The 12,646-nt window shown below is 38.3% G+C and overlaps 2 protein-coding genes across 2 annotated transcripts; one reads left to right on the top strand and one right to left on the bottom strand.

The window, feature by feature from the left end:
- Positions 1-6,331: 6,331 nt before the first annotated feature.
- LOC139191377 (uncharacterized) lies at positions 6,332-8,360 on the bottom strand. The gene is made up of 2 exons (XM_070812184.1): positions 8,205-8,360; positions 6,332-7,817 (listed from the first exon to the last, which is right to left on the bottom strand). The coding sequence occupies exon 2, from the start codon at positions 7,669-7,671 to the stop codon at positions 6,391-6,393; it is 1,281 nt and encodes a 426-aa protein (XP_070668285.1). The 5' UTR covers positions 7,672-7,817; positions 8,205-8,360; the 3' UTR covers positions 6,332-6,390.
- Positions 8,361-9,151: 791 nt separating this feature from the next.
- Positions 9,152-11,653, top strand: LOC103454400 (disease resistance protein RGA2-like). Its single transcript, XM_008393998.3, has one exon. It carries the CDS (start codon positions 9,152-9,154, stop codon positions 11,651-11,653), a length of 2,502 nt encoding a protein of 833 aa, XP_008392220.3.
- Positions 11,654-12,646: the final 993 nt, after the last annotated feature.

The following is a 12,646-nucleotide window of genomic DNA, read 5'->3' as shown; positions in this document are numbered from 1 at the left end:
CCAGAATGACCTCCACAAGCATAAGTGTTACAGAAAGTTAAAATTGAATTAAATTCAGAATCATGCACACCTACGAATAATTTGATAAGGGCAATATTTCCACAAATAAGGGTCATCCCACATATAAAATCATGCCTTTTTTTTAAGTTTATCACGTTGATGCCTATTCATGGTGTTTGGAACTTGTTTAGACACAATATAATTCACAATATTAGCATACCATGGCTCACTTACCTTGATGGTCAGCAACTGTTCATCTGGGAATGCCTCTGGAATAGGTAGAGGGTCTTCTTCATGTACCAAACGACTCAAGTGGTTAGCTACTGCATTCTTGCATCCTCTTTTGTCCCGAATTTCTACGTCAAACTTTTGAAGAAGAAGCATCCAGCAAATAAGCCTTGGCTTGGCTTCTTTCTTTGTGAGTAAGTACTTCAAAGCTGCATGGTCAGAGTAAATTATGACTTTAGTTCCAAGTAAATAAGAACGAAACTTATCTAAAGCAAACACAACATTAAGGAGTTCTTTTTCAGTGGTGGAGTAATTCAATTGAGCATCATTCAAGGTCCGGGAAACGTAGTAGATGACATGTGGCTTTTTGTCCTTCCTTTGTTCCAAAACAGCAACATAATATGAAGCATTGCACATAAGCTCAAACGGAAGACTCCAATCTGGTGGAACAATGATAGGTGCCGAAATGAGCATCTCTTTGACGTGATTGAACGCCTTCTCACATTCGTCATCAAACACAAATGACACATCCTTTTGTAGAAGTCAGCACAAAGGTGTTGAAATCTTTGAGAAATCTTTAATAAACCTCATATAGAATCCTGCATGTCCAAGAAAAGAACGAACCTCTCTCATCGAAGTGGGAGAGGGTAAGTAGCGTACAAGATCTATTTTAGATTTATCCACTTCAATTTGTTTTTCTGAAACTATATGACCTAAAAATATGCCTTGTTTTACCATGAAGTGACACTTTTCCCAGTTTAACACAAGGTTAGTTTCGATGCAGCGTTGCAATATCAAAGTGAGATTAGTTAGACAATCATCAAAAGAATCACCAAAGACACTAAAATCATCCATGAAAATTTCAATAATCTTCTCAACAAAATCTAAAAAGATACTTACCATGCATCTTTGAAAAGGGGCTGGTGCATTACATAAACCAAATGGCATTCAACTATAAGCAAAAGTACCAAAAGGACAAGTAAAAGTAGTCTTTTCTTGATCATCTGGAGCTATAACAATCTGATTATATCCCGAATAACCATCAAGAAAGCAATAAAAAGAGTGACCAACTAACCTTTCAAGCATTTGATCAATGAACGGTAGAGGAAAGTGGTATTTCCTTGTGGTGGTGTTGAGCTTCCTAGAGTCAATGCAAACTCTCCAACCTGTTTGGATTTGAGTGGGCACAAGTTCATTCTCTTCATTTTTGACCATAATGACTCCAGATTTCTTTGGTACTACTTGAACCGATGAAACTCAACGACTATCCGAAATTGGATAAATCACTCCACAATCAAGAAGCTTGATAATCTCTTTTTTCACAACTTCCATCATCGGAGGGTTGATTCGGTGTTGAGCCTCTCGAGTTGGTTTAGCCTCCTTCTCCAGAAGTATGCGATGCATGCATGTTGTAGGGCTAATTCCCTTAATGTCGGCCAAAGTCCATCCAATGGCTATGTTGTGCTCTTTTAACACCCGAACCAGTTTATTCTCCTCTAATGTCATGAGTGTTGAAGAGACTATGATGGGCAACGTCTCTTTATCTCCCAAGAAGACATACTTCAAATGATTCGATAATGGTTTAAGTTCAAGAATGGGTGCCTGAATCATTGAAGGTAACAACTTATTAGTAGAAACGGGAATTGAAATTGGGATTGGAGGCTTACCAATGTGTTGTGGCAATGACTCAAGGGCAGTCACCATATCGACGATTGTTGCATGATTAGGCTCGGCCACAGTGGTTTTGAGTCCAATTCCTTTAGCAATGGTTGTTTCAAGGGTATCCCTTTCCAAGGAGTCAAGATATTCCTGTGCCAAAGAATCAAATACATCAATAGAGAAACAAGAATGATCATCAATAGGATACCTTATAACTTCAGAAATGTTAAAATCAATGATATCGCCATCAAATTCCATTATTAACGTCCCTTTGAACACATCTATCTTGGTTCGGGCTGTTTTCATGAAAGGTCTTCCAAGTAAGATTGGCAATGGTATAGAATGGGCCGAATCTTCCATGTCAAGCACATAAAAATTTGCTGGAAAAATCAAGTGGTTAACCTGCACCAAAATATCTTCCAAACCTCATTTCAGATATGCATTAGAACGATCAGCTAATTGAATAATAACACCATCATTTTTAAGCTCTCCTAGATTCATAGATGCATAGATAGAGTATGGCATGACATTAATGGAAGCACCTAAATGTAACATAGCATGTTCAAACTTGGTATTACCAATAACACAAGAGATTGTGAAACTACCTGGATCTTTGCATTTAGGTGGCAGTTTTCTTTGCAAAACTGCAGAGACATTCTCACTTACATGTACCACTTCCTTGTTTGAAATCAATCTCCTTGTTGTACAAAGCTCTTTCAAAAAGTTGGAATACTTTGGAACTTGCTTTATTGCATCAAGGAGTGGGATATTGACTTGTACCTTCCTGAAGGTTTCTAAGATGTCTTTTTCATTATCTTCTTTCTTAGATTGCATAAACCTGCGAGGAAAAGGCATAATTGGTGGAATAGTGTTAGAATGAATTGAATTCAAACAAACTTTACCTAAATTGGGTGGCATAGGAGCCTTGGGAGGTTACGGCAAGGGTTGCTCTTCCCTTGCCATGGCCTTGTCCACCTCTTCTTCTTCAAGCAGCAGTTGTTCATCCTCTTTTTGGCTATGTTTGGACGTTTTTGGATTGGTTTCAATCTCTTTACCACTTTTCAAAGTGATGGCCTTGGCAGTTTCAAAACCTCATTTTGGATTGACAATGGTTGAACTAGGTAGTTTGCCTTGTTCTCTAAATTGTCCCATGAATTCTGCCATCTGCCCAAATTGCTTCTTCATTTCGCCCATCTCTTTGGCTTGATTTTGTAAACCTTGAGTCAAAAGAAGTTAGTACTTGAAGAATTTTATCATTATCCATTGACGAACTTGAGTTTGCTTGGGAAGATTGTAGTGAAGGCTGTGGTGGTGCATATGGCATTTGATAGAGCCCCTAAGGTGGCTGTCTATATCCGCCTTGTTGTTGAGTTTGTTGAGGTTCCCTCCACTTCATATTTGGATGATCTCTCCAGCCTTGATTGTAGGTGTTGGAAAATAGGTTATACCTTGGTTGATTTTGGCCTTGATAACCTACGACATTGGCACTTTCCCATCCTCCATTCTCTATCAATTGAGGACATTGATTAGTGTGATGTCCTTGCATAGAGCACACGCCACAAGTAGTTGCACCTTGCACCTTGGATCCTTTAACAACCTATGAAATAAGAGTAGAAAGATTAGCCATTTGAGATTGAAGTTCTGAGATTGCACTTACCTCATTAACTTGACTTTGCCGTGTATGATCTCTTCCTCCAACTCCTTCGTATTGTTATGCATTCAAGGCTTGATTCGCAATTAATATCTTCGCAACAATTAATGTTTTGTCAACCAAAGCACCTCATGTTGAAGCATCAAGCATTTGTCTCTCAAGTGGAAGTAGTCCTTCATAGAAATATTGAATTAAAAGCTCTTCCTTCATTTGATGCTGTGGACAAGATGCAACTAAAGTCTTGAAACGCTCATAATACGCTGGAAATGATTCTCCTGGGCCTTGTTGAATTCCACTAATTCTCTTCCTCAAAAGAAAGACTCTTGAAGTGGGGAAGAACTTCTCTAAAAATGCTTTCTTCATGCTTTCCCAAGAAGTGACAGTTCCAGGTGCTAATTCAAAGAGCCAATCTTTAGCCTTTTTCCATAAGAGAGAATGGAAAGGCTTTCATCTTCAGATTATTCCCATCCACATTAATTGGTGTCATACTCGAGCACACCACTTCAAATTCCTTAAGATGCTTATTTGGATCTTCCATGGACAACCCATTGTACTTGGGAATGTGATGTAGTAATCTAGACTTCAATTCGAACTCATCGGTTTTTCCTTGAACTGCCGCAAGGTATTGGATGCAAAGAGGGACGACATTGTTCAATCCTGAGGCTAAGAGCTCCTTGATTGTTCGATTGTCAATAACCATGCCTTGTTCTTATTCCTCTTCCTCAAATTCAGATCCAGAGTTAGAACTAGGTGATTGAATTCTGGCTGCTTCCTCCTCATTCTCAAAGTTCGTTCAAAATCGTCGTCAAATTCCAATATATGCGCCATAATAGGTTGAGAACTTTGAGTCATAAACTGGTACCTAAAACAAAGAAAAACAAGACAAAACAAAACAAAATCAGAAACACAAGAAAAACACGAACAAAACAAAGGGGAAGATTAGGAATTTTGCTAATCCCTAGCAACGGCGCCAAATTTTGATGTGGTATAAAGTAACACACAAATTAAACCCTATAATTTAGATGTTGTAGTATGAGTAAGTAGGGATTGTTCTAGGCCGGGGATCAGGAGGGATGCTAATCAACTCAAATTAAACTTAAAAACTGAAATCTAAGCTAGACTAACACAAAATAAGAACTGGGGGGGGGGTTTGACGAATTTTAACAAATAAAAATAAATAGCAGCAATTAAATTGAGTTGTAAAGGGAATATGGGTGAAAAGTTAGTTAGAGGATTCTTCTCCACACATGAAACATATGCACATAAATCGATTTCCAGTTATTCTTTCTATAAATCATGAATGACAATGCCCCAAATTAATTGTGAATGCACTAATTAATTTCAGACTTTCCTAAGTTCATTGAATTGGACTCAGCGATGCAACCAAATTATCCTTCTCAAGTTCCCTAACTATGAAAAGTATGATAGAGACACATATCAAAGGTCATTAAATTCTGTGAAAATCATAAACATTGACAAGGCATTCGTAACTATGAAAAGCATGATACTCTTGCCATGGATTTACTTAACTCAATCATGACTAGTGATTTTTACTACTTATAAATATAAGTTCATAACGATTAGGTGAAATTCCCTTATATTCTAGCATTAAATCCTTGCATGCAAACTAAGTATGCATCCTTAATAAACATACAAGAATAAGTTCCTATAAAGTAGATAAGTAAATCGCATTCATGTTTTACGAAACAATAACTGGATGTAATCAATTCATATAAAACATATGATCATGGCTTCAAAATCACCTCTAGCTAAAAAGAAATTTAGTTACACATGTTCACCATAATTGAAAAGCAAACTAAAATAAACATTGAAACTAAATAAGGATAGAAAGAACTCTGAAAATCTCCAATGGTTGAATGCATTATGCGGCACACTACTTCTTCTCTGATCCTTGCAAGTTGCGGCACAAGCTTTGAATAAGGCATGCAACATAACTCTTCCCTCTCTACTGCTGCGGCAGAAATACATATATATAGGGTAGGGTTCGGCAGAAACCAATGAGAAAATGGATTAGGGTGTTTGAATGGATTAGGACTCTGAGAATCAGTTGGGAAGTATTTAGAATAGGATAAGGACTTCTTGTGCAACTTGAAATAATATGAGATAATGTTGTATAAAATGGGATAATGTTTGGATAAGATAAGATAAGATAAGGTAAAATAGATAAGATAAGACAAGTCTGGATAAAGTAAGATAAGATTATATCTTTCCTTGTCTTCCAAGTTTCCAAATTTGATTCCTCCAGATTTTAGCACATATTTAGCACATGTTAAACACCAAAAACGTCCAGCCCCACTGCTCCACATGCATGTTATCCAATCCAAGTCCAAAACTGCTCCAAATTGCTCCATTTAGCCATTTATTGTCATCTTTACCAATTGGACCTACAATAATACGAAAATAACTTAAATTACCATAATAAATGGAAATTAACTATTTAAATGCAAAAAAATAAGATAACAAAATCGCATAAATATGCTCCTATCAACAAATGGACAATAAGCGGAGAGGGAAATCTTTCCACACATTTATTTTGTTTTTTATATCTTAACCGTTTGGATTAAATCAATCAAATGCCACGCAAAAGGTAGAATGCAGAATCATTTTTCAAGAGAAAAATAAGTGACTTTGTGTTAGTATGAACGAACTTTTTTTTTTACTGTCAGTTTTTCTTTAATCGATTATATTAACCAAACACTCATGGTAGCAGTGGCGAAGCTAGGAATTGAAGAGGGGAGGGGCGAAGTTAAAAGAGTGCAAGGTTCAAAAGAATAGCAAGAACCAAATCCTTTATATAGTAATGTCTTCTATAATTTATCAATACAAACAAATTACAATTGTTGCCGACGAGGTTTCATATCATGAAAACGCCGCATAATAGGCTCATTATCAATAAAAGCAAATACATCTCTCTCAATGTAAACAAGCATGCTATCACTCAACCATTGATCTCCCATTTTGTTACGCAATGGTGTTTTCACAATCTTCATAGCAGAAAAAGCTCTCTCCACCGAAGCAGTTGCAACTGGTAACACCAAAGTCAATGTAAGAAGTTTATACACTAACATATAGCTTGCAAACCTTCCGGTCTTCACCAACTCCTTTGCAAGATCACCAATTCCTCTTAATGATGAAAACTCACTATGCATCTTCATATCGTGAATGTAATTGTCAAGTTGAATTGGAAGATTCATGAGGTCCATACAATCAAAATCTTGAGGATAAAGTTGGGCTAGACGAACAATTTTTGCTTTGTCAAAAGATGCAAAATTATTCACCGGACTCAAACATGCCATACAAAGAAGCAATTCGGTGTTTACCTCATTGAAGCGATCATTCAATTCCTTTAATTGCGTATCAAGGACTTGAAAATAGAGGTCCACACGATAGTAATGGAAGTTTGTGAGTCTTGGAGCTTTACGCCTTGATTTTCCGGGTACAAAACACAAATCCTCCATGTTAGGAACGACAATATCATGCTCTTGACAAAACTTTTGTACATCATCAAGCAAGTCCCCAAAGTCATCATCTCTCAAGGATTGTAGTCTTTGCTTGCATACTTCCACTAATGCCATCGCATTCACAATATCTTGATCTTTCTTTTGTAATGCTTGTGATAACTCATTTGTAATTCCCAATATGAGTCTCATAAAAAAAAGGTGAAACACAAAATCAAAAGTTTGTATGTCATGGAATAACTTACTTACTTCACCAAAATTGTCTTGTTTGGTATCATCCTTAATCCATTCAAGCACCTCCACCACGGCTTCAAACATGACAATAATACTAACTATAGTACCATAATGTGAGTTCCAACGTGTATCACAAGGACGCATGAGACTAATCTCTTGATTTAACCCTCTACCCGTTTCAAGATCACCAATATCAAGAGCTTTCTTAATTTGTTCTAGTTGTTTCTCTCTAAATGCGTCACGACGCTTACACGATGATCCAATAGTATTGACCAAAATACTAGCATTGTTGAAGAAAATGGCGACACCCTCAATTCCCTTTGCAACGGCTACAAGAGCTAGTTGAAGTTGGTGTGCAACGTCTATGTCCAGGGTCTGCAGGAAGATTAGCCAGTATTTCATCCAACTCAGTGACCTCATTTTGTTGGGAACTACCCAGAATACTAGAAGAAGGAATATTTGGAATATTCGAAGGAGGACTACTCGGAATATTCGAAGAAGGACTAGCCGGAATATTTGAATGAGGATTTAAGCACTGTTTCTTATAGTATCGTTCCATTATGTAACTGTATATGGAAAAGAAAAGAAAAAAGTTTTAGACTCTTAATCTTAGAGTAAACTATACTATAGTCAATATGAGTATTAACTAATTAAACCAACAATTCAATTAATCAATACCAATATTCATATAAATTATTTAATACACAAAAATTCAATTCATAAATTAATATCAATAATCAATTAATCAATAATCAAGAATTCAATTTTTACTCTAGACAATATTTTCATAATTTTCATTCATCAATAATCATTCATAGGATTCATATTTATACGCAAAAATCAACAATTAATTAGTGTATTACTCTATGATTCTATATTAATTAACTAAAATTTCGTATTAATTAATCAATTAGAGTTAGGGATAATACAAATTAGAAAGTTAAAAAATTTACCTAAGATTGAGATAGAAGTGGAAAACCAACCAACAGTTGGCTGCTAGAGGCTGGCAGGCAGTGGCAGCTGGCTTGGCTTGAAGGGGAAATATGGGACAACGGAACGGAACGGAGGGAGGAGGGCGCTGAGAACTGTTGCTGGGATTTTGGGGGAGCACACACGGGCCTTCTGAATAATGGAGTGATTTGAATAATTGAATTAAAGGATTAGCTTTCAAAAGTGATGAGTGATTTGCATAATGGAAGGCACGGGACAGAGTGGTACCCTTTAAAACTTTTATTTATTTTTTATTCAATTGATTATTTTTTAATCAATAATGGAAGGCACGGACAGACAAGTGGTACCCTTTGAAAAAAAAGAATAACAAAAGCTGATGCACAGCAGCAGTAGAAACTCAAGCCCAGAAACCGATCTGCAGTGCAGGTGCACCGTGCATCCATTAATTCCGACGACACCAGAGGGGCGGAACCACGCTCTTGGGCTTAATTTCCGGGGAGGGGAGGGGCGGCCGCCCCTCCCAGTCCCTCTGTAGCTTCGCCACTGCATGGTAGGATAAATTTTTCGACCAAGATGTCTAGACCACGTGACTGAGTGACCTAAGACACATTGATGGACTAGGCCAAAATACTAATAGGTGAGAGTGAGGAGAGGGTGTATTTGTGTCTTAAGTCGGACGGTCACGTGATTCGATAAAACAATACTGGTACAAAACTCTGTAATGACCTGATAAGCTTGCCAGTTGCCACTTTGTGATTTCCTAATTCCGACAAAACAATATTCCCAACCTTGCTAACGAAGAAAAGGAAACATATTACAAGTCTTTCTTTATAATTGTTGACTTTTTAAAATCATATTAAGAGTTTGATCATACCTTAGCTAAGATCCAGAATCATTATCCTGCGTAAAATCTCAATTACCTTGAGCTCACCTTATCAAGCACAAGAAGATGGCCGAGCTTGCATTTCCGTTGGCAGCCAAACTCATTGAAAGGCTCAGCTCCATTGCTTCTGAGGAGATTTGCTTGGCGTGGGGCGTTAAAGCGGATCTGGAAAAGCTTGGACGCACCATGTCCACAATCAAAGACGTGCTTGTGGATGCCCAAGAGAAGCAAGCACGTAACAGTGACCTACGCAGTTGGCTACGACAACTTAAAGATGTGTTCCTTGATGCGGAGGATCTGTTGGATGAGTTTGAGTGCGAAGCTTTGCGAAGGCTAGTGGTTCATGGCAGTGGCACAACTAGAAAGGTACGCCGTTTCTTTTCCCGCTCTAATCCAGTTGCATTCCGCTTGAGAGTAGGTCATGAAATTAAGGACATAAGAGAGAGGTTAAATGAGCTTAAAGATGATAAGAATTTTGCTGATCTTCGCACTGTTCATCATCACCCTCATCTTGGTGATCATGTGAGGGAGAATAGGAATACGACCCACTCCTATGTCCGTGCTTCGGAGGTTATTGGTAGAGAAACAGACAAAAATGAAATTGTTGATCTTCTAATGATACAAGGCGATGATCATCAAGGTGGGGATAATGGGAATGTTTCAGTTATTCCTATAGTGGGATTAGGAGGTGTAGGGAAGACCACCCTTGCCCAGTCGGTGTACAATGATCAGAGAGTTGTTGAGAGTTTTGAATTAAGAATGTGGCAGCATGTGTCAGTGGACTTCGATGTTACTAGATTGACAAAAGAGATCCTTGGCTCTGCATTAGGTACAAAGATTAATGAAGGGTTGTCTCTGGATCAGTTGCAAGCACAACTACGAGACGCCTTAAAGGATAAGAAATTTCTGCTCATCTTGGATGATGTGTGGAACGACGATCGTATCAAATGGAGTGGGTTGAGAGATTTATTGGTAGAGGGGGCCAAGGTAGGAACTAAGATTTTGGTGACGACAAGGAATATCTCAGTTGCTTCAATCATGGGCCCGGTTGGAACATACATAAATTTAGAAGTTCTCTCTTTTGAGGATTGTGTGAAGTTGTTTGTAAAGTGTGCATTTGATGAAGGACAAGAAGGACAACATCCAAGCCTCTATGAAATGGGAAAAGATATTGTAAGAAAGTGCGGAGGGGTTCCCTTAGCTGTGAAAACCTTAGGGAGTCAACTTTACTCAAAGGCTGATGAGCGTCAGTGGAAATTGATTAGAGATTCTGAGATATGGGAATTAGAACAAGAGGGAGATGGTCACATTCTACCTGCTTTGAAACTGAGTTATAATCAATTACCCTCTCATTTGAAACAGTGTCTTGCTTGCTGTTCAATTCTTCCAAAGAATTACATTGAATTTGATAGCAGGGAAGTGATCAGCCATTGGATGGCACATGGAATCCTTGAATCTCGTGATCATGGGAATATGGAGTTGGAAGATGTTGGTGAGCTATATTTCAAAGAGTTATGGGAGAGATCTTTCTTTCAAAATGTGAAAGATCACATTATCTTCTATGTATTTGATATGCATGATCTCATCCATGACCTTGTACAATCAGTCGCACAAGGTGAGAGTTTTGTAGTAAACTCTGCAGGCACCAAAGGCATCTCTGAAAATGTTAGACATCTCTCATTTTTGGAAATTGGACAAAATGTTTCAACAACCTTGCAAAAGTTGAACAAAGTGCGGACCGTAAAAGCAACGAGTTGTAAAAATATTGATGAATCCTTCCTCCGCACTTGCATTTCAAGATTCAAATATCTGCGGGTGCTTACTTTGATGAGTGTATCTTGTGAATTGTTGCCGAGTTCCATTGGTTCTTTGAAGCATTTGAGAAGCTTGAACTTGGCTGGAAATGAAATAATCACCCAAGTACCCAATTCAATTTGTAAGCTGCAGAGCTTGCAAACTCTGAATTTCTATGGATGCGTGAATCTTGAAGAGTTGCCTAGAGACATGAGCAAGTTGATCAGCCTTAGATACCTTGATTTTACCACAAAGCAATCAAGTTTTCCAGAGAATGGATTGGGATGCTTGACATCACTTCGATATCTTGGTATCTGGGATTGTAGTAATTTAACGTGTTTGCCGCGTGATGCGTTTTATCTTGCGTCATTACGCACTCTGATCATAGGCAATTGTGAACAACTTGATTTGGTGATGGTAAACTATCAGGTAATTCCACTAAGGCTCCAAAAATTGTTCATTAGGGGAGTACCACAAATGGTGGCATTGCCTGAATGGTTTCAAGGAGCCACAAACACACTACAACACTTGGTTATTAGGTATTGTGAGAATCTGGAGGCATTACCTGGGTGGTTGACGAGTTTCACATCGCTTAGAACACTTGTCCTCAGATCATGTCCCAAACTGTTGTCTTTGCCAGAGGAGATGCATCGCCTCACTGCCTTAACAAAACTTAGAATCAGAAAGTGTCCTGATCTGGGGAGGAGATGCCAGCGCAACACAGGAGAAGATTGGCCAAAGATTTCTCATGTTCCAAATGTTTCTTTTGAATAGAAACAAGTCTGCTGTCTTCAAAGCCGCCTGCCTTTTATTTTCTGTGTTTGCATTTGTTTTATATTGTCTAACTTTTTGTTGTTTTTGAGTTGCTTGTATTTTGTCCTTCCTTATCAGTCACATTGTGTGTCTCTACTTGTGTGTGTTTATGTACTTGACTATTTTGCTTGCTTATTTGTTTCTCGGAAATTCTTGGGAGCAGCCTCTCCATAAATGGGGGTAAGGCTAGCCGACATTCACCTCTCCCAGACCCTGCGTAAAGCGGGAGCCTTGTGCACTGGGTACGACCTATGACCATTTGTTTCTCGGAAATTCAAGTTTTTAAGAAGCGGTATTCTCCAATCTAGTAACTCCGACAGTTGGTGTTTTCACCATCATCAAACTAGGTAAAACTATCAGAGGAATTAAGTGTTTAATTAGGCACATACAAAGCCGTTCCATTGTTACAACTAGCAGTTAAAGCTTGGCCATGGGGGAGGGGGCTTCCCTGTTAGATTCTGGCTAACCATACGGCACAAGCTGAAGGCCTGAAGACCTGCACAGAGTGAAAAGTTTGCTACTTGTCATTCAAGTTAAAGATACAATTCTCTCTACGATCTTTAATGCGAAAACCCAATTCTCAGAAGCACCAAAGAGAAAGGAAAATGCAGCTGGAAATGGAATGAACTAATCCCAAATGCGAAGCAGCAACTCAGTCGGAAGCCGGAAAAAGAGGCAATACTAGGTCCAGCTGACAAGAGAATCACCAGACATTAAGGAATCTGGGAAAAAAACTCCTCCAGCTGATTTTCTGTCGCGAACACACCAAGCTTTTGAGTAAAAACTGCATTGATCAAATCAACTCCTGTTCCTGTCACCGCATCTTTAGCACGGATCTGAAAGTAACCATCCAGATTGTGTACAGTCCCATCTGCACAAGTTTACAAAACCCACAAAAAAATAAATTTACTTATGTGGTGCATTACTCACCACCTCACTTGGCAAATAGCTTTT

Source organism: Malus domestica, chromosome 14 (assembly GCF_042453785.1).
Source record: "Malus domestica chromosome 14, GDT2T_hap1".
NCBI classification, from domain to species: Eukaryota; Viridiplantae; Streptophyta; class Magnoliopsida; order Rosales; family Rosaceae; genus Malus; species Malus domestica.
This window is presented reverse-complemented; position numbering and strand designations above follow the sequence as displayed.